Source organism: Adiantum capillus-veneris, chromosome 16 (assembly GCF_014529385.1).
Source record: "Adiantum capillus-veneris isolate H3 chromosome 16, ASM1452938v2, whole genome shotgun sequence".
In the NCBI taxonomy this organism is placed as follows: Eukaryota; Viridiplantae; Streptophyta; class Polypodiopsida; order Polypodiales; family Pteridaceae; genus Adiantum; species Adiantum capillus-veneris.
The window spans coordinates 128,520,763-128,542,072 of record NC_140946.1 but is presented as its reverse complement, the minus strand read 5'-3'; the positions used below and the strand labels follow the sequence as shown (position 1 = coordinate 128,542,072).

The window sequence follows — 21,310 nt, the reverse complement described above, 5'->3', positions numbered from 1 at the left end:
CCAGAGAGAATGCGTGTCATGCATCTGAGAGAGAGAGAGAGAGAGAGAGAGAGAGAGAGAGAGAGAGAGAGAGAGAGTACCTATATACCTCCCCCATCGCCTGCGGGCCTGGTCGAGAGAGAGACAGAGATTTCTTTTAGGAGACTATCTTTTTACTCCTCGGGTACCTTTTCGAGGTAACGGAATTGTTCAACCTCATATATTCGACCTCATATATTTAAGCAAGTATCCTTATCCACAAAACCCCCACATGACAATTGATGAGTGCTAACTTCCCGCGCCCTGAATATGTTGCTTGCAAGAGTCAATTGAGAGGGGCTGTTAAGAGATTGGCCCTCTCTAGGTTCGTCTTGGTATCTCCCTAAGACGGGTTACAAGGAGTGGGTTGTTTGTGGCTCTGTCCGGCCAAGTGAGGTAGATATTGCTCATTGTTGGGTGATGTATGGTCGTGCTTGTGACCAGGGATTGGCTCTCTGTCTAGGTTGCCCCCTACGGGCCCCCATATAAGACAGTGGAAACTCCCTAAAGAAACCTAATGTAGGAATTTACAAACTGTGAGACAACTTGTTCTTGTCACATCTATTATCAGCTACACATAATGAGCAAGGCACACCTATCTTGCGTATGTTTGCACAACCTTTACACAATAAAATGTTGCTTGATACCTTCAGGTAGTGGCACAACATGAAGTACATAGATGTGGACCTAGACCTTCCAATTAATCAGCACAATGCAGGTAGTTACATCAATGAAACATGTATAAAGCGGTCCCAACGCTACCAACGTATGCGTAATTGAGAGTGGAAAAGAGGCAAAAATTGTGCCGCTCACAAATCAATTGTTGTTACATTGAATTGATGTGTCTTTAGAGAAGTAACAATGTGAGATGTCTCTACAAGCCGCATGAAACCAAATTTTCTAGTCTCCTTGCATCCTCCCACATTAGATTTGCAGCGAAAATATTAGACAACAATACTGCAGCAGTAGTATTTCCTGTATCAAGATTGATCAGGGCATTATAGCTACGGATTCCTAGCTCTACATCTCCAAGCCTAGCACAAGAACCTAGCAAAGCAATCCAAACAACTGGGTCTGACTGGATTGGCATGTTTAATACCAAACCTTCAGCTAATTTTAGTTGCCCAGCTCGACCAAGAAGGTCCACCAAACACGCATAGTGCTCAGGCCTTTGTGTGAGGTCATAGTCAACGTTCATTGACATGAAGTAAAGATAGCACTCATTAATCAGCCCAGTATTGCAACAAGCAGAGAGTACACTAATGTAGGTCACATCCACTGGTTTAAATCCATGATTTCTCATCAAATGGAAAAACTTCAAAGCTAGGTGTGAGTGTCCATGGTTGGCATACCCCTCAATCATGGCAGACCAAGATATCACATCTCGTACATGCAGTGCATCAAAAACGCGGCGTGCATCCTGTAAATTGCCACATTTCGCAAACATGCCTACCAGGCTATTCCCAACAAATAGGTCAAATTGAAGGCCTTGCTTCATAATTTCTCTGTGCACTAATCTGCCGTGGTCAAGGGATGCTAAGGTAGCACAAGCCTTAAGAATGCAAGCAAAAGTAACCTCATTGGGTTGTATACCATCTTTGTGCATTCTTTCATACAGGTGAAGAGCTTCCTCTGCATTTCCAAACTCAGAGTACCCTGCAATCATTGCTGTCCAAAGTATCACATCCCTTGTTTCTGAACCATCAAATACATTTTGGGCATCCAGCAGGTTGCCAGACTTTGAGTACATGGCAACGAGAGTCACTTCGACTACCTGAACTGACTCGACGCTTTGCTCTACTATACTCATATGTGTTAGCCTCCCCAACTTCAAAGACGGCATGCCCAAACTCGCTTTAAGCAAGCAAATAAATGTAACTTCATTTGGGCTTATACCCTCTCGCTGCATGCTCCCGAGCAACGTAAAGGCTTCTAGACAATGACCTTGCTGGACCAATCCAGACATTACAGCAGAATATGACACGACACTTTTTACAGGCAGCAAGGCAAAGAACTTCTTGGCACAGCTAATGTTACCAGACTTTGCAAAGGCGTCGACTACAGCACCACCAACAGCCACATCGGAGTCCAGCCCTTCTTCAATGCACTCAATATATGCAACTCTCGCAAGATCCAGGTCGCCCACGCTAATGCAAGCTTTGAGCACACACAGGAATGTGGCAGCAGCAAGCTTTGTTTTTTCTTTCTGCCGCATTCTATGATAAATTTCAAGAGCTTTCTGACAGTTTCCACACTCCACATGTCCTGCAATTATTGCAGTCCATGTCACTGTACTTCGAACACCCAGGTTGTCAAAGACCATGCACGCAGAAGGCATGCTGCCACATTGGACATAAAAGTCAACCAGACAACTTCCAATGATAGAGTCTCCTTCAAAACTCCCTCTAAGAATCCTTTCATGAAATTGCATGCCTTGTTTGAGAGATGGTATGTCACTACATGCTTTCAACGCAGCCGTGTACGTGATCTCATTGGGCTCAAAGCCAGCATGTTGCATTGCATCGAGCAAATGCAGCGCTTCTAGGTTAAGTTTAGAGGAAACATAACCTGCAATAATAGCATTCCAGCAAACCAAATTTTGAACAGGCAAGCAATCAAAAACTTTTCGAGCTTCTTCAATGCAATTGCACTTTCCATACATATCAATCAAAGTACTACCAATGAAAACACCAAGCTCAAACCATTTTGTAATCTCTACATGTACAAGCCTACCATCTGTGAGTGCCCTCACACTTGCACATGCTCTGAGAATACACAAAAATGTAACTTCATCAGGGCTAGGATTTTTATGCCACATTTGGTGGAAAATATCAACAGCTTCCCAACCATAACCAGAATTTGTGTAGCCAGTTATGATTGCAGACCATGATGTCGCATCTCGCAAAGATAACTGATCGAAAATTTCTCGCGCTTTCACAAGGTTGCCATGTCTGGCATACTTGTCAACAAGGCAGTTACCCACAAAGGAATCTTTTTCTAGCCCATGTGTGGTTATGTCACTGTATACTTCGTCGAGCAACAGAGAGTTATTGCATGCTTTGATGATGGCAACAAACGTATGCGTATTCGGTTTTATGCACGAAATTTGCATTTGGTGATACAGCAGCAGTGCTTCATCACCATAGCCGTGGTGAGCATGAGCAAGGATGATGCAAGACCATGTGTAAACATTTTGCTCATGAGTGTTGAAAATGTTCAAAGCGTCAAAAATGTTTCCGCAAGCAGCAAACATCTTGATAAGAAGGCAAATCAGCTTAGCTTTTAGATAAAGCCCGTCTTCAACAATTAGGGAGTAGGCTGCTCTACCTGCAACTACGTCCTTCTTCCATGCCGATTCTTGCAGAAGATCCAGGAGGTTTGCAAACGAGACCCGCATAACATCACATTGTTCCACCCGCCTACTGATCCCACTAAAACACTGCTAGCCAACACCAAGAAGTTAATGTTGCTTTTTCATGCTTCCTATTTCAAAATTAGGCCTATACAAAGGCAAAGTTTCAAATTTCAGTAGAAACTTTGCAAAACTTTCCATACTTTTGCTAGAATGCATAAGTTTTAGTATACGTATGGGTGAAGGTCGTTCAATTTTAGTTGTGTGACATGTGTCCTGCTGAGCTTAAAAATTTTCAAGAGAAGAAAATTTTGTCCCTTTCAAATGCTATTTACCAAAGGCTATATCCATTTTTTGGCATCAAAGTCTTAGCCATAGGTTCGCAAGGCATGGATTAGCAACAAGTGGTGTGTTTTGTTGAAAGGTAGGTTTTCTAAGGTTTAAGTCACTTTCCTTGGGCAGATCGCATGCTCTGCAATGCGAAGCACAAGGGGATGGAGGCGGGCAGTGTTAATGCAAGGTACGAGGCGTGAGGAGATGAAGGCCAGTGCTATCGCATGCTCCTTGTATGAATTAGAGAGAGAGAGAGAGAGAGAGAGAGAGAGAGAGAGAATCGATAAGGACCCCGTGTCTGTGTATTCATCTCTCGACTCTGGATGTAGTTTATGGGGACAGAGCTCAGGCAAAAATGGCCCTCTTCGTTGGTTTGAGCAGATCACCACAAGAGGCCTTTTTTTCAATGTTGTCATAGACGATGTCTTCTTCATCGTCATACACCAGTTGAATCTCAGCATCAGTGGCATCCCCTCTATTAAGAGGCAGCTGGCCTTCTTGATGGTCAAGCTCATTGAAAGACAATGAGTGTGATATAAGACACTCACAACATCACATTAATTTCTTGGGGATTTTATCAAAGGATTAGTGGCTTCGATACTCGGACATCGAAAGAATGGGATAGAGTAAACGAGGAATCTGAAAGAAGAAGTTTTTCTTACCCATGGTTTCGTTCAATGCCCATGTGTTAGTGAACCAGGGGAAGGTGTGCCTGCTTGATGTTGTGCACATATATCAATGAATGAGAGAGAGAGAGAGAGAGAGAGAGAGAGAGAGAGAGAGAGTACGTTATTAGATATCCTTTAGGAGTAAGTTTTTTGCAAGAAAAAACACTAGAGAGCAGATACACCAGTTATTTGCAAAAAATACCCAAAAGCCTTTTGCATTATGTAATTATAGGAAGCACATGTTAAGAGAAGGGTGAATTTTTCAACTAGTAATGGGGAGTGTTTATCTTGAAGCAGCGTAACCGCGAAACGTTTCAAGGCCGAAATGTTTCACCTTGAAACGCGACGTTTCACCACGAAACGTCTCAATCAAAATTTAGAGAGCAGTGAAACGTGCGATCGAAACGTGCGTTAGCGACTTTGAAACTAAAACTATGCTTGTATTTCACTTAGTGAGCGAAACGTTTCACCTATCCTGACCTGCCGAAACGCTTTTCATGGTGACGTTGTCTTGAAGTAGAGGCATAAGAGAGAGGAGTGTCATGTTACCTGCTACAATCACTCATAAAAAAACACAAGAGTATGTTAATTCAAGGGTGGAAAGCAGGTGTCATAGACAACTCCTACATGTTATAGATGTCACTCAAATGCATGCATCTAAGATAAAGCACCACCCGATTAGTAGGGTCCATCTTGTGTTATGTGTAGAAAGTGAGTGAGACAAGAGCTTCTTGAGTGAATGTTCCTCTTGTGAAATTGAGTAGGAACTATGAACCTTTTATAGGTGCTTCCCGTTTCTTGGTTTCCCTCCAAGAGGTAGTTTCTTTTGAGGGGAGTAGTGTAGTTTTTTATTTAAGAGAGGGGGAGTGGGAATCAGTTATCATGTAGTACTAGGTCTAGCCTTTGGTATTCCCAAATTGAAATAAGCCTACGGTTTCCTCTTCCCTCTTTCTCCTATTCCTCTTGAGACGCCCTTAAAATTTTTTGTAGAGGAGAGTATGTGGGCCTACTAGGCCAAGGTCACACCATAGAGTTGCTACTCTTTAAACCAAAGGGGTAGATGGTAGTATGTGTCAAGAGGGAGGGACCCTCTTGCACCCACACTAGGAAAATTCTTCCATTCCATCTTAGGGGACACTAGGCCCCCTAAGGGGTTCTAGTCCCCTCCAATTTCTAGGTGTTCTAGGACTTCACTTAATTGGCATGTGTATGAGGATGATTCGTGCTCCAATAGATGCCCTCTAACTAGTTTCCATAACTTGGCCTTCTCGAACTTGTTATTACAAAATGCCTTAGTGAGTGCTTGTATGTTGTGAGCGGCTTCAGAGGGGTATGTATTGCAAAAAAAGATTGGTTTAAGTTGTGATAGAATGACCTTGTGTGTCCAATCTAATGGTCAATTGCTTGACCATTGCAGGTATTTGATAATAGGGCATGGGAGGATATCATCTTTGTTTGTGAGGTGCTTGATTATTTTCCCAATTGTTGATGGAGAGTTGTAAGCTAAGGAAATTAGCTTGTGTGCCTTGCGTACTCTTAATGGTAAAGCAGATAGGGTAAATTATTTGATTGTGCATAAAGTAAAGAGGATCTTGAGAATCAATAACGAGGATTTCATCGAAGTATCTAAATGGTGCACCCAACTTTTTATGTGTGTGGGTCGAGACTCCTAAGGAAGTCAAGTGTCTTGGCAAGGAAATATGTCAGAGAGTTAGAATTGAGGTGCATCAAAAATTATATATTAACTAGAGTAATCAATCAATTGTGTAACATTGAGGATATTTGATCATAATTGTAGAGCATGCATTAACTTAGATTCAATCACACATCACACACATGTATCAAAACTGCAAGAGAGAGAGAGAGAGAGAGAGAGAGAGAGACAGAGAGAGAGAGAGAGAGAGAGAGACAGAGAAGAATTCAACATCACTTGAGGGCCGGACTTTTTGGAGCCGACCTTCCCTCTGAAAGGACTTTGTATCAATAAATTCTTCTGCTTCAAAAGTGATTTTGATCAATACAACTGACTAATCACACTTTCTTTTAACTACACAATTAAAGAGATGACAGCTCTAAAATTTGGCATAGTTTGTGATTACAATCTTCACGTAAAACACCTCGTTGAACTCAATCCCAAGGCTCTAAATACCTTGCGAATGATAGGATCTATAGGGATAAATCAAGAATCAGGTTGGAAAGAAGACATGTAAGCATTAAGAAGTAGTAACCTATATCGTTAAATATGTATAAAATTGAGCAACCATAGCTATAGACTTGTGTGTGTGTGTGTGTGTGTGTGTGTGTGTGAGAGAGAGAGAGAGAGAGAGAATATGAAGAGCATGGAGAGCTTTTTTTTGGTTGAAGATTGCATGGAGCTTCCTGAGAAACGAAGACAGAAGTTTCCCCTCTCTCCAATGCAGCCCTGCAGAAAAACGAAGAAAACTCTCTCTTGCGGTCCTCAAATAAAAAAATTATAATCTACATAGTTGTTAATCTCGTCGTTTTTGATACGTGTAGTGGGCCCTTTTAACATTTTTTTTTAAAAACTTATTCCAAAAATACTCACCCTAGGTTTTGAAAAAATAGTTTTCTATTTTTAGAGCTACTCCTCTCACCTTCTCTTTTGCGTGGGAGTCTTGTGGACCACATTCTTATCTCCACATAGCTTTAGGTTGGCAAGCGTGGGTGATAACACCTTGACTCCTATTCCCACCTTTTGGTTATCCTTCTCACTTTCAAAGGCTTTCGAGATCCGTTTTGAACTCTTTTGGACTCGCTAATATCCCGACTGAATCCTTATCATGTTGTCATTTATGAAGAATGCATTTAAATTTTAAAATCCTCTAGTTCATAAACACATTCCTTTGCCCATTGTACATAATTGGCCCTTCTACTATTTTTATTTTCTATCACTAGAATGGCCAATTCTAGCAAGAAAAAATTCATTTAAGGAGACCAAAAATGAAAGTTTGTGGCATTACCCCACCCTTGAAATCATAGTGCTCATCGGCTATGCTTCTATGCCAGAGAGATATCTTTGGTCCATTGGATTTTTGCTCACGGTCCACTTTTAACACATTTAACATCGTTCCAAACTAGATGACCAATCTACTTGGTACTTGGGTGAAAATCTACCGCAAGTATGTCTACCCTATTAGCACTAGCACCATCTTGCAGTAGATTGCAAGTCTACTTGATACTCGGGAGAAAACTCTGTCACGAGTGTGCAATATTTGATATGTATATATATTACATTAAAACATTAATGAAGAACTTGAGAAAACAGAGTTCAAAAGTGACAATCATGTATTTTTTTCCTCATTGCATTTCCATTGAATACATTGATGTAAAAAAAATAGGGCTTTGCATGCAATTCATTATACGTAGCTACAAGTGACATACTATCCTTCAATTGTGGATCTTGCCCCCATTTATCATCTTCAAAAGGGTAGTTTTAAATTTAATGAGATACTTACGTAGTACCTTACCATTGCGTATCACATTGTCTTCATGGCGGATGATATGCTCGAGTCGCAATATCTCTTCAGCCCCTTCAAATTTTGGAGGATCTTCTGCTATTGGCTCTTGTGGTGGATCACCCTTGTAGCGCTTTAGTATACTTACATGGAATGCATCATGGATTGGCCAATGAGAGGGTAGCTTAAGTTGCTAATCCATTTCATTGATTGGTTGTAGAATTTGGAATGGTCCATAACACCTGCATGTTGATTTTGCATAGTACTTTTGATGACTTGTGAGTTCTCCATACCAACTTTTTCCCATAGCATGCCTTAAGTGAGCTTTGGGAAACTTTAAGAGAACCCAATCATTCTCTTTGAACTGAAGGTTCTTATATGCATGTCATCACTAGCCTTGTGCTTTTGTTGTACAATAGAGATAACTTTTTGATCTTAGCAAAAGCATCGTGTAAGTCATGACTATACTCCTCAGCAATAGCGAAGATCTTCCCATGCACTTTCAAAATGGGGGAAAGTTTGATCTTCCTTCGATAACCTCAAAAGGTGCTTTACCTATAGCAACATGCATAATATTGTTGTATGCATATTCTACTAAAGATAGATACTTCTTCCATTGGTTGTGTTGGTCTACTTCCATTACATAGGCTTTGAGTAGATCAAGCACAATGGAGTTCACAATTTCACTTTGCCCATCCATTTAAGGATGATAGTCTGATGAGAAATTGAGCTTTGTTCCAAGATTCTCAAAGAGTACCTTCCAAAAATTACTAGTCATTCTAGGATCTCTATTGGAAACAATACTTACTGGCAAACCATGATACGAATCCATACGAATACCATCCTTTGAGATAACATGACCTAAGTATTGAATCTCTTCTAAGAAGAATTCACTCTTCTTGAGATTAATGAATAATTGATTCTCTTGTAATGCTTGAAACGCTGCTTTGAGATTCTCTTTGTGTTCTTCAAAAGAGTAGACTGTGATATTTCAAAGAAGACTCCAGTGTAAATCCCTATTTGCACAAAAAATCCTTTCCATCATTCGATTGAATGTGGCTCGAGTATTGTCAATCCAAAAGGCATGACAAGATATTCATACAAGCCAAAGGTGGTCCTAAGGTTGTCCTGTGAATATCTTTTGGTACAATTTGTATTTGATGTAGCCACTTTTAAAATCTATTTTATTAAAGTAGGTAGATACTTGTAGCTTATCAAACAAATCCTCAATCCTTGGGATTGGAAATCTGTTCTTTACCGTCATCTTATTTAATGCACAATAGTCTATACACATTCTGCATGCACCATCCTTTTTGTGAACCAATAAGATAGAACAACAAAATGGTGAAGGGCTAGGTCTTACCATTCCTTTTTGCACAAGTTCATTAACTTGTGACATAATCTCCTCTTGTTGAGTTGGTGAGACTCGATAAGGAGGCTTGTTAGGAGGAGAGCTTCCTGGTATGAGCTCAATCCTATGGTCATCATCCCCCCTGTTAGGAGGTAACTCTCAAGAGATGCCATCGATAAAAAGATGAGCATGTTCATTTAGAATGAATGAAAATCACTTTCTACTTTAATGAACCATTAGAATAGTCAACATTATTTTAGGAAAATCCTTGACAAATATCATGTAACCAAAAATAGAACTCTTTATTGATTTGTCAAAATAGTCATAAGATACAATGGAAATGGTGTGTCCCTTTTCATTGACTCGCAGAGTGATGTCTCTACCCTTGTGCTGACATGCTACCAACCTCTCTCGAAATATGATGGAAGCAGTCATACGATCGAACCATGGTGCTTCAAGCAACACATCCTCATTTTTGAATGGAGAGATGAGAAAATCCTCTTTGTCCACATACCGTTGAACAAGCCTTAACTTTCCTAACAAAGGTAAGACTAGAGTCTCTTGGTCTTCAAAGGGTCCTCTAGAATGGTAACAGAACACTTTTATGTCCTTGGACACTTTTGTGTCCTGTTAAGTGACCATTTTTCTTGAATTATTTGAAGAGTATGAAAATGAATTTCTAGGTGCTATATATCCACAAATTGCCTTATGAGCTGAAAAAAACTTAGCAATTTTTTTTAGTATCGATCTCACCATTAACCTTACTCTTGCACAACATTTTTGAACCTAAAGTGTGTGAAAAAACGGGTCCAGTTTTTGGCTTTTTTTCAATTTTTGGCAACTATACCACTCTAAACTTCATGTTTGTGAGGTTTAGATGGCTAGAGGTTAGGCCTTCATAGTTCTCAACATGTTTTGATGCTTGTAGGGAGAGCTAAGTGTTAAAATTGAAAGTTATGACCAATTTACAAGAATTGCATAATCCTGTTTTTTGGCCAAAATTAGCACTTTTTTAATTTTTTTGGTGGCTTTCTTGATATCCAAATTCAATTTTGATTGTGTAAGTGTAATGTATAACATAAAGCTAATCTTCCTTGAGTTTTGGGGGACCTAATATGCTATATAGCATAGTATATGATGATGGTTGAGTTTTTTGATTTGCTGAAGAATACGATACATTTTAGAGTAGCAAGTATAACTTTCTCAATATTGCTAGTTTCTTAGGCCAATTGTGTGTATTTTGTAGGTAGTGACCATATCTAATCATAGACTACAAACTTGGCTAGATATTGAGTAGTTTCTATGGGTTTCTAGAGGTCATAATGCTAAACCCAGTTTTTTCATGTTTGCTGTATTTAGCACTTTATCATTGTCCCCAAGGTTCCAATTGTAAGAGATCCATTATCCTTTTGACATGCTACATGGCCAATTTTGAATCCAGAGGCCCAAAGGGAACTAAGAAAACATGTATATAGTATATGTATTGAGCGTGACTATAGAAACTTTGATGATAGGTCCGCAGAATGGCAAAAATATAACTTTTTTGTACCTATTTTTAAAAAATTAGTGAGGTAAAAGCAACCATATGTTTTGGTCACCAACCCATTGAAGTTAACGGGGCATTTTATCTCATTTCTTACAAAAATCTCCACTCTTATTTATATGCAATCAACCGTAATAAATTGTTGTTTTGGGCAAAATGCAATGGTCCATCAACTTTGGAGGCTTGTAGTGACCAAGGGATGAGAAAAAATACAAGTTTCTCATTTTTTCCATATGTAGTAGTTATTGAACTATAAGCACATGAAAGGATTTTTCAAACTGAGTGGATTTACTATGGTTTTGGAATTTTTTCCCAAAACCCTGAAAGGACACTTTTATGTCCTATTAGGTTACCATTCTAGTGTTAATAGCATGTGTTTGTCCCATCATGAGCGTGTATCCCTAGCTTTAATGCCAATCCCACAGATATATAATTGTGTGTGGAACCAAAATCAAAGAGAATGAGTGCATCATATTCTCTCACCTTTCCCCATGCATAACTGTTACCATACACATGTGGTAGTGACGTGTGTGAACACACTAGGACCGCCGGGGCATTTTTTCCCTCTTTAGGAGTTTTTTTTTCCCGTGCATTGTATATACACCCATCACTCTAGCGCTATCCATCTTTTTCATTGCACACTAAGTAATACACTCTCTGTTGTGTGCCTTGAGCTTCCTTTGTCTTCTCCAAGCTGTGTGTTTTCTTGCAACCCTAATTCCAACGATTGGTATCAAAGCACGTTGTATCCTCTTGGGCTTAGTCACCAGCAACTCTAGCACACGCTTGCTCATTTTCTCCGATTTCAGTGAGCTTTGGCAAGCGTTTGCAGGTCAACAAAAATTTCTTTATAGCTCAGATTTATGATTCGGGATCATTTCGATGTCCGTTTCCACTACAATCAGGTCTGCACAGGCAATTTTATCATTTTGTGCAAAATTTCTACCAGTGTTCAATACTGCATAACAGGTCCCATATAGTCTACTACGGGCAGTTTTCACATCAGGCGTAGGCATTTTTCATGGCTGACAACAACACAAATGTGTTCAAGATGTTTGTTGTTGAGGATAGATTGGATGGGGACAATTACCCTATGTGGGCCTACATGATGCAACATGTTCTTGTGTCAAAGGGTGTCTAGAAGATTGTGCAGGGCATTGATGTACGTCCTAGTTCTGAGGATGTAGGCGGTGTTGAGGATATGGCAAGTCTTGCTGCTATTAGAGTTGTTTTGCCTACATCAGAACAAGCTCGTTGGGGTGTAAAGGATGCGCAGGATCATGCATTGATTGCGTTGTTTGTGAAGCGCACCATTACTCCTCACATTTGCTCAACAAAATCTGAAAAACAGACTTGGGATATAACGGCTGGTCTTTATGCAAGCCGCAATGAGGCAAAAATTGCATTGCTGCGTAAAGAGCTAGAATCAAAAATTATGCATGAGGAAGATGATATGGACACTTTCCTTGCTAGTGTCAAGGATATCAATGAGCAACTTATTTCTACAGGTGAAGTCATTTCAGACAATTCCCTTATGCAGACTATTCTTGATGCCTTACCAAATTCTTACCAGCCTTTTGCTAGTACCTGGAGACTTATGACCCAAGGAAATCCTAAAGTTGTCAAGTTTAATGCATTGTGGACATTGCTATTGCAAGAGTCACTTTCCAAAAAAAATAGGACTAGACAGCATGCAATTGAACAAGCTTTTATTGCTTCTCAAAGAAAGGGTGGTAGCAGTAATGTAGCAACTTCTTATGGTTCTTCTGTGAGTGGAAAATCACATGTTCCTAATGCTTCTGCTGGTAGCAATTCGTCTAGATATTTTGGTGATAAGGGCTATCATCCAAACCACTGCAAACAGAGAGGTGAAAATTTTGAATTACTTATAGATTGTGGCAGCACACACTCTTTTCTCTCCCCTAAATGTTTAAGCAAACTTAAATTGAACCAATATCCCACCAAGAAATTAATGGTAAAACTAGGTTAAGATAATTATCACGGGTTCCATAAGATGTGATTTACCTCTGATAATTATCTCAAAGCATTTTGGATCAATTTGCTATTTTCCCCCTCTTAATTTCTCCTAAAAACAATGTAATTATGCTGAGATAATTAGTTAAACTAATTATTTGAGGTTAAGATAACTATCACGGATTCTATAAAATGTGATTTACCTCTGATAATTATCTCAAAGAATTTTGGATCAATTTGCTATTTTCCCCCTTTTAACTTTTCCTAAAAATAGTGTAAATATATTGAGATAATTAGTTAAACTAATTATCTAAGAATTTTGATAATTATCACAGGTTCCATAAGATGTGATTACCTCTGATAATTATCTCAAAGCATTTTGGATCAACTTACTATTTTCCCCTTTTAATTTCCCCTAAAAATAGTGTAATTATGCTAAAATAATTAGTTAAACTAATTATCTGAGGTTAAGATAATTATCACAGGTTCCATAAAATGTGATTTATCTTTGATAATTATCTCAACTCATTTTGGATCAATTTTCTATTTTCCCCCTTTTAATTTCCCCTAAAAATAGTGTAATTCTGCTAAGATGATCAAGTAAACTAATTATCTAAGGTTAAGATAATTATCACGGGTTTTCTAAGATGTGATTTACCTTTTTTAAATATCTCAAAGCATTTTGGATTATTTTGATTATTTCTCTCTTTACTTTTCTCTCAAAAATAGTGTAATTCTGGTAAATTAATTATGAAAATTACTCAAAAAATTACTAGATAATTTTCCTAGCATAATGACAGTTTGAAAAATCTATGATAATTATCTCATCTTAATATAAATGTAATTACTATAATTATCATTAATTTATGGTTAGAATGAGGAATTCCAGTCCTAATATGATATAATAATTAATTAGCTTAGTATCCCTAAGCTTAATCACAATAATCAGTAGAGAATTTTGAATTAAGAGAGGATTTTTTAGTATACATAGGTTTAATCTTCCATTAATTAAGAAATTTGTAAATAGGTTAACCTAACTTTGCTAATTAAGAAAGGTTAGTGCTAATTACTGTTGATTAACCAACTAGAGCTTTGCTCTCTAGTGATTTCTGCATAGAGGTCTCCCTAGATGAGAGAGAATGTACCAAGGCTCCGAGTCTAATTTTTTTGTGAAGGAAGAAGGTCTTTTTATAGTTTTTCTGGGCCCCTGCGCTGCTCTTGGCAGGTTCTGGCACCTCAAGCAAGGCCCCAGCTTTCATGTAGCGCCACCTGCTGCTAAAACTGTCTCGGATAGGTTCTCCACATCTCCATAGAGTCCCCCTCAGCTTCCAGAATTGATTTTGACTAATTTCACTGATTTTTAATGAATGAAAATTGGAAATATCAATAATTTTTAGAACCTTAGGATAAGAAAGTCTTTGTTAATAATAATTATTAAAACCATCCAATTTTACTTAACTAATTGAATTCCTAGTGTAACCTTTCAGGGCCCGTAACTTTTTCAAATTTTATCAGAATCTGATTCTGAAAAATACTAACCACTAACCATAGTAAAGCTCTGGTTGTGATTTCAAAAATACCAATATCAGCCATGATTGAATCATTCTACAATGTTTTCAAGTTAAATTTACAGGCTTTGTACAATTTCTAAGGTTTCAGAAAATGGAAACCTTACATTTTGAACATGCATAGATGCATAAAAATATGTAAAGGTCAAATTCATAATGTTCAAGCAAAAAATTTGCAACAAAAGTAAATAATCGTGATTAATTACAGTTTATGATTTTTTTAAACTTTTTGCAACTTTGGCATCATAGGCTTGAAATATATATCAATTAGATACTCTTAGTGAAATGTGGGCTCATTTGCGTACACAGGATGAGAATGGTACCATATTTAGGCTTTCAGTCTCTGAAACAGTAGATATAAGGGGATTATGAGATTTTGAGCTCCAAATTTGTTCAAACTTGGTCGATGAGCGTGGGACATCATGTGCTTTGGTCCCATGAAGTCAAAGTTGCAATTTCCCTCCATCTTGGCAAAAAAGTAAATAATCGTAATTATTAACTTTGTCATCAAAATGAATATTTCTTGGTGCAACTTGATTCTAAGCATGATGTAGGCCATGTGTATGAGATATGGTGTGATTTGGATCAAAAAATATGACTAATAACTCAAAATTTGCATTGGAAGGACTTCCTTGCGTTTTTTGACAATTTTCCAAGTTATCATTGATCATTTTGGCTCATACTTGAAATGTGGCATGTAATAGGTGTGTACAAGTGATAGGTGAGGTGAAGGTACCATTTTCAAGCCAAAAAATTACAAAAGTAAATAATCTCGATTATTTATAGCAGTCAACTTTTTTTTGCAAAACTTGACAAATTTTGACATAAACATATTCAATACACCTAAAACAAGTCCTAAATTGAATTTGGTAAAGTTTTGTCCTGTCGGAATCACTTTGTGCTTTGTCGACTCTGAAATCACCGACTTTTGTGATTACATAGTCTGTGGAGTTGGTTAGTCACGTTTGAGGCTACTGATTTGTTCGCTACATAGTCCTTAAGCAACTCATCTAGTTTTGGCCCATTTGGAGTCAGTTTGACTTCGTATGTCAAATTTGAGGCTTTGTAGCCTTCGACGGTTTTCTGCTTCTCGAGAGCTTGCCTTGATTGATTTTATGAAACCAACCATATACATTGTGTGTAGACCCAGTTCTATAAGCTGTCTGTGGAATCAGAATCCAATTTCGGCATCTGCCAAAAACCTAGCTTTTCTATTTGGGACCCTCCTCGACCCTTGTTGAATGGTCATCTAGTGATATAGAAGTGTTCTATCATATAGGAGCATGCTACAGTTCAAGTCTCATCTAATTTGGTTGAGCTAACTAGCCGCTATGGTCAATTTTTGTCGTAGGACTTTGTGCACTGCTCGGATTCTAGGGATTTTTCCTGGGGTTTAGACTAGCTACCATCCATACAGAATGGATCATTGATAAGTATAGAGCTTACCACTCATGTCTCGTGTGAGACGACGCTGTAAACACTCGACTGTTGACTCCAAAAATCGTGCGCGAAGAAGGTCAAAAGCTCTCTCTCCAAAGGTGACAAGAGGAAATGAGGTGATGTTAGACTACCTTGGATACCTATACTCGGCCTTTCCGAACCATTTTTCCCCAAATTCCCTTGTTATTCCTACTCGGCCGTGAAATCTCTGTTAGACTCAAAAATTTTCTCAATCGGATTCTTATAGCTCATTCTGCAAAAGTAGGCCTTGGCCGCCTAATTTAGGCTTCCGCTTCCATCTTCCGATTTGATTGAAATTTTTTGTGCATGTCCGCCTTGTCCTTTTGATCATCAGTGTATCATCAATTTTTCCATCTGAACACAATTGCTATTTATTATTAAATTTTTAACTTGTTTATTGAAAAAATCAAAGAAAATAACAAAATGTGCTAAAAAAGCAAAGTGAAAATCCAATAATAAAGAAAATTCATTGAAAAAACACAGCTTTATTGTTTTTTGTTGGATTTCTATATTTTTAAGTCTCAATATCAAGAAAAACGATGAAAAATAATACAAAAGACTATATTTTGATGATTTTTTCATAGTATATACACTATTTACACTCATCGGGAAGATGTTATCAGTTAAATTCCCATGTTGATGATTTGTAAGGTCATTATTAGGTAATTTTGCAAAAAATCACACGTTAACATCAAACTTTTTTCTCCCTCTTCAAACATTGCCCTTAATTGCTTAGTTCCCTTCCACCCCTCCTAGATGGCGTACTCCGGGACAAATTGTGTGCATTGGTTAAATAAGCGCGTCTATGCATAGCCTTGATTGGCTCTACCATGTTTGAAGATCAATGCAGTTTAAACCATTCTGTTGTGCAAGAGTTGGGTCTTGAGTAATAAACTCGAGGGTTTCTGATGTCGAGGTTTTCTTTTGTTGTCTTCCAAAGAGCAAATCTTGTAGCTTGTGTGCTCTTTGCTTGATTGTACCATCAGGATGCTTTGGCACACTAATTTCCTGAGATGTTGGTATCAATAGTGAATGTTGTCGAGCTTTTACACGCCATTGATATCTTGGTTTGCTTTGTGCAAAATGGTGTGGTTGAGTCTTCTGAGACTTAACTCTCCATTGCTTTATCAATTTTACAGTTTGTGGAGAAGATAAGTGCTCCTTTTTTTTCCAAATCCATTTTGTGTTAGGTTCCTTGCTAGGAGATGCTCCTCTTTGTGTTTTGAACCTTGGAACCATCTTTGGTACAATAGATGATATTTTGGGCACCTAGATTTGAATTGGCTTGTCCTTAAGCTATGCTTTTGGTACCCAAATTTGCCTGACTCCTTGCATGCTACTTGTAGCATTTCCTTTTCTATAGGATGGAGAAGACTGATTTCTCTTTGGTTTGCTCTACCGGTAACCTCCTTTCCATTCCTCCTTGCTTGGTGCAATTGGAACAATGAGTTGTCCACCTTTAGGTGATAGCTTGAGCTGATTGGTATCCCAATCTGGTACTCCCTTGTACGTTCGCATCCAGGAGATTCTTAGAATCATTGTTTCATTCATGTGTTCATCTAGTAAGCATACAAATTGATGAGGGCATGAACATCCATGTTTATCACATTCAAGTTGACTACTCCCAATGTTGTGATGGGGGTTTTTCACAAGCCAAGCTCCCATACCCCTCTTCTCTCGTCCCCACCCCATGAAAACCCCCTCTTAGGGAGGGAGTGATAAAAGGCATTGGAAAAAGTAAGAAAAAATAAAGTATGATTATGTAAATATATGAGAAAGGTAAAATAGGCCACCTCATGCTTGCGGGGCAGCCCATCTCCACCTTGCCTCCTTTTTCTTCACTGTTGCCTCGCCGTGTGTCCCTTTTCCTCTCCTCCACTCAAAAGGTCAACCCCCTCTCTCTTCCCCTTGTCCTTTCTCCTTTCTCTCTCCCCTCAAGCTACCCCACCCCTCACCAATAATACATTCTAACTCACCAATAATGCACCCTAACTCACATGCCACTTATCCTATCTTCCAAAACAGTATACCCCACCTCTCTTTTCTCTCTCCTATCATTTCCCATGACCCAAATACCCCCCTCTCTCTCTAAAGGGCGTCATGTCTCTTGTCTTGTAGCTAAATAACCTCCCCCACACTCACACACACTCAGTTTCACTGAAAAAAAGGTGCCCACAGACCCATCCCCACCCGATGGTTACCTGATTTTTCTTATGTTCACACACATCTGCACACAGGTTCACCTCTGAACACACTCCCCTCTCTCCCCTCTTTTAATTACTTTATTCTCCATGTCACCTCTCACTTTTTTTCATCAACCCATCTCTCTCTCTTAGTCTCTCTCTCATGAGACTGCTGTTCTGGCACATATACACACAGCCAGACAAAAGGGGCCCACAGTCACATGGCCTATGTAGATAATGATTTCTTCATTTCTAAATTTTAGAATTTCTCTCCCCTCCTCCCCTATATAAAGAGGGGTCACCATCACACTTCACACACACACAACATCACCAAAGAGTACACTATGCACTGTGTGTGCGTAGTGCACACACACCCACACCATCACCATCACCACAATCACCATGCTCGTCTTGAGCATGACCTCTACACCCTTGGGCTATGGAAGATGAAGGGCAGCTAAATGAAGGATGATGGTCATAACCCTCGTGCAAGTCTTCTCCATCAGCTCCCACCTATCCGCCATGTGCTCTACCACTCTTTCCCTTCTCATTCCCCTACCCTATGCTCCCCATTTCATCGCCTTATTCTCTAAATAAAGCTTGAGGTTTTGTGAGTATGTTTTCTTGCAATGTTTTGCCCATGTGAGGTGTGCGGAATCGCCACCTAGTTTCGTGTTTGGAGTGAGCTTATGTATGTGTGAAGGGTGTGCGGATTCGCCATCCTTCTGTGGTGCCTAAGTACTAAACCGCTATACCCCCTCCCTCACTCTCTCTCTCTCTCTCTCTCTCTCTCTCTCACTTGATCTCATTTCCCTTCCTCTTCATCATTACTCCCAAGCATCCATCTCTCTTGGATGAAAAATTTGTTATGGTGGTGTGTTGTTTGCGTCCTAGCCGCTGAAGCTAGGTGGTGCCCTCTGTTTGCTTTACTATGACAGGCACGAGGCGCGCCATTCGGTCCCCGGTGTTTTAGAGGCCATCGGGGGTTCGGGGTTCGCTTTGCTCCTGTCATTTGGTGCCCCCACTGAGGATCTTTTGATGAAACCCTTCAGTTTACAAGACTGAAACCCCTAAACTATTGTGAATGGATGAATGTCTAGCAGGATTTGCTAATTGGACGACAGAAGAAGAAGAGCTCCAAGCACAACTAGACGAACTCCGCATCTCCATCGAAGCTCGAGTGCCAGGCGTATCGGTAATCGATTTGCAGTGGGAGAGTCAACCAACACGCCAAACCCAGTGGATATACATAGGCCAAGTGCCAAGAAGAAGAAGGAGAAGGTCGAAACCATGTCCGCAACCTACAACCAACCCACAACAACAAAATGGAAGGAGCTCTGCACAATAGAGAATCAACACTATTCTACTTTGAGAATCGGGTAACTCAAGTCACCGAGGTAATTATCACAGTCAGTTTTCAAGTCGCACCTGATGATGCAGCACAGATAACGGAATCATTGGCTCACACTCTCACTAGAGAAACTAGGGATCTACTGAGTTTGTTTCAGGAAAGAACACCACCCTCTCCCACAAGCTTGGACAGTGATTAAGCACCTCTAAGCTTCACATGAATCAGTACAACCTACCTCAAGACAGATCACACATACCAACACGTGTACGCTCAATCAAGGTAATACTGGACTTGAAGGCTCACTACCAGCACGTCATTGACACCATGCTGGGTGGGGAGCGGTTTTTTGAGGTTCTGGCATCAGATCAGCCATTTGTCTTACCTTTGGTACAAGGCAATGTACCGTTTGAAGTTTTAATCTATGTCCTAGTATAAGAGGGTATACACGCCTCCTTGTAAAGAAGAAAAAAAACTTTTGCAAGTTAAGCAGTGTGTCTTTGTAGCTCTCTCTCAGTAATCATGGCAAGTGTAGCATTTCCAACATTTAAAGGAAAGAAGGGGGAGGATTTGGTAACAAACTTCCTAGATGACTTTGAAGTAGCATGTGTAGTGTGCAACAAAGATACGGATGAATCCTGGGTTAGAATCTTTAAGCATCTCATGAAGCTAGAAGCTAGATCATGGTACAATGCACTTCCACAAGCAACCAAGGATGACTGGGAACCCTTAAAAACCGCTTTTAAGAGGCGCTTTGGGAGAGGTACCACTTCAGAAAAGTTGTGGGACAAGTTGAGAGACTTGAAGCAAGAGGGTCTTTTAGAATATGCCACCTATGAGTCCAACTTTGTGGATTTGTGGGAACGGTGGGTTGAGTCACTGGCAAGGGGAGAAGCTGCACCCGATTTCCTAAAAAAAGATCGGTTCATGCATGGCTTATGGCCGCTTCTCAAGGAGAAGGTGAAAGGTAGATTCCCGGCTACGTACGAGTTAGCCGTTGAGATTGCTCCCCTTAAGGACAAGAAGCTGCGAATGAAAGCCAAAGAAACCGAGTCAACAAAAGCAGGAACATCGCGTCGACCAGCAACTACGACAACCACCATTCCACCACCACCACCGGCTCTTGGGATAAGAGATGACCAACAAGATATGTTGGCCCATATTACTGACCAACTGCAGAATTTGTATGTCCACTTAAGAGGAGGTAGGAGGATCCAATTGTCACCCCCTAGAGAAAGAACACCCCCACCCCGAGCACCAGCCCCACCAACACAAATTCTACATCCACCCCAGTCACCACTACAAGCATCCATTCCACCTCTTCCACCAGCCCCACCACCTGATCGCCCTGTAAACATCATAAGGCTAGAAGAGAAAGGAAAAGCCGTAGTAGTGGATCCACCCAGAGCAAAGGAGAGGGACAAGGGTAAGGAGAAGGTAACCTTTTTAGAACCACTTGAATCCATGACTGTGAAAAGAGCTAGGAGGGAGAAAGCTACACAATCATATGATGAGAGAAGCATGAGAGGAGAGACTAGCAAGAGGCCATCCAGGCCACGACGAAAATTGGGCATCACCGACTTCCAGCTAGGGGAAAGTTCTAAGCCCTATGATCTAACATTGGATGTGGCAGAGCAAGGACCGAAGATTACATGGCCACAACTGCTACATCTTGCACCTAAACTAAGGCGACAATGGTCCAAAATGGTAAGTACAAGACGCTCCAAAACAAAGGTAGTCGGAGCAATTTCGGGTTGCAACATGGATGACATCCTTCCAATTGTCGACGTAAACATAAAAGGAAAGAGGGTTGGAAACACCTACATTGATGGAGGTGCACAAATCTGTGTAATGAGCGAAGCTATGATGCTTCGATTAGGGCTCGAGGTTGACAGGCCTTCTCCATGCAAGGCAAAGATGGAAAACAACGCAAAAGTAAAGTGTGTGGGTGTGGTAAGTGCCGTGAAAATAAAAGCTTTCAACACTGAGGTAGAGGTAGATGTTTTTGTAATGCCTACTAAGGGGGAGGGCTATC

General features: G+C 39.9%; 1 protein-coding gene across 1 annotated transcript; it reads right to left on the bottom strand.

Moving 5' to 3' along the window:
* Nucleotides 1-131: 131 nt before the first annotated feature.
* On the bottom strand, nt 132-3,530 carry LOC147439850 (pentatricopeptide repeat-containing protein At3g09040, mitochondrial-like). The gene has a single exon (XM_086485584.1). It carries the CDS (start codon nt 3,413-3,415, stop codon nt 893-895), a length of 2,523 nt encoding a protein of 840 aa, XP_086341710.1. The 5' UTR covers nt 3,416-3,530; the 3' UTR covers nt 132-892.
* Between the last annotated feature and the right edge of the window lie 17,780 nt (nt 3,531-21,310).

What these genes read in the sequence shown, in the direction of transcription:
- LOC147439850 (XM_086485584.1), bottom strand. Translation starts at nt 3,415, where the DNA reads ATGCGGGTCTCGTTTGCAAACCTCCTGGATCTTCTGCAAGAATCGGCA.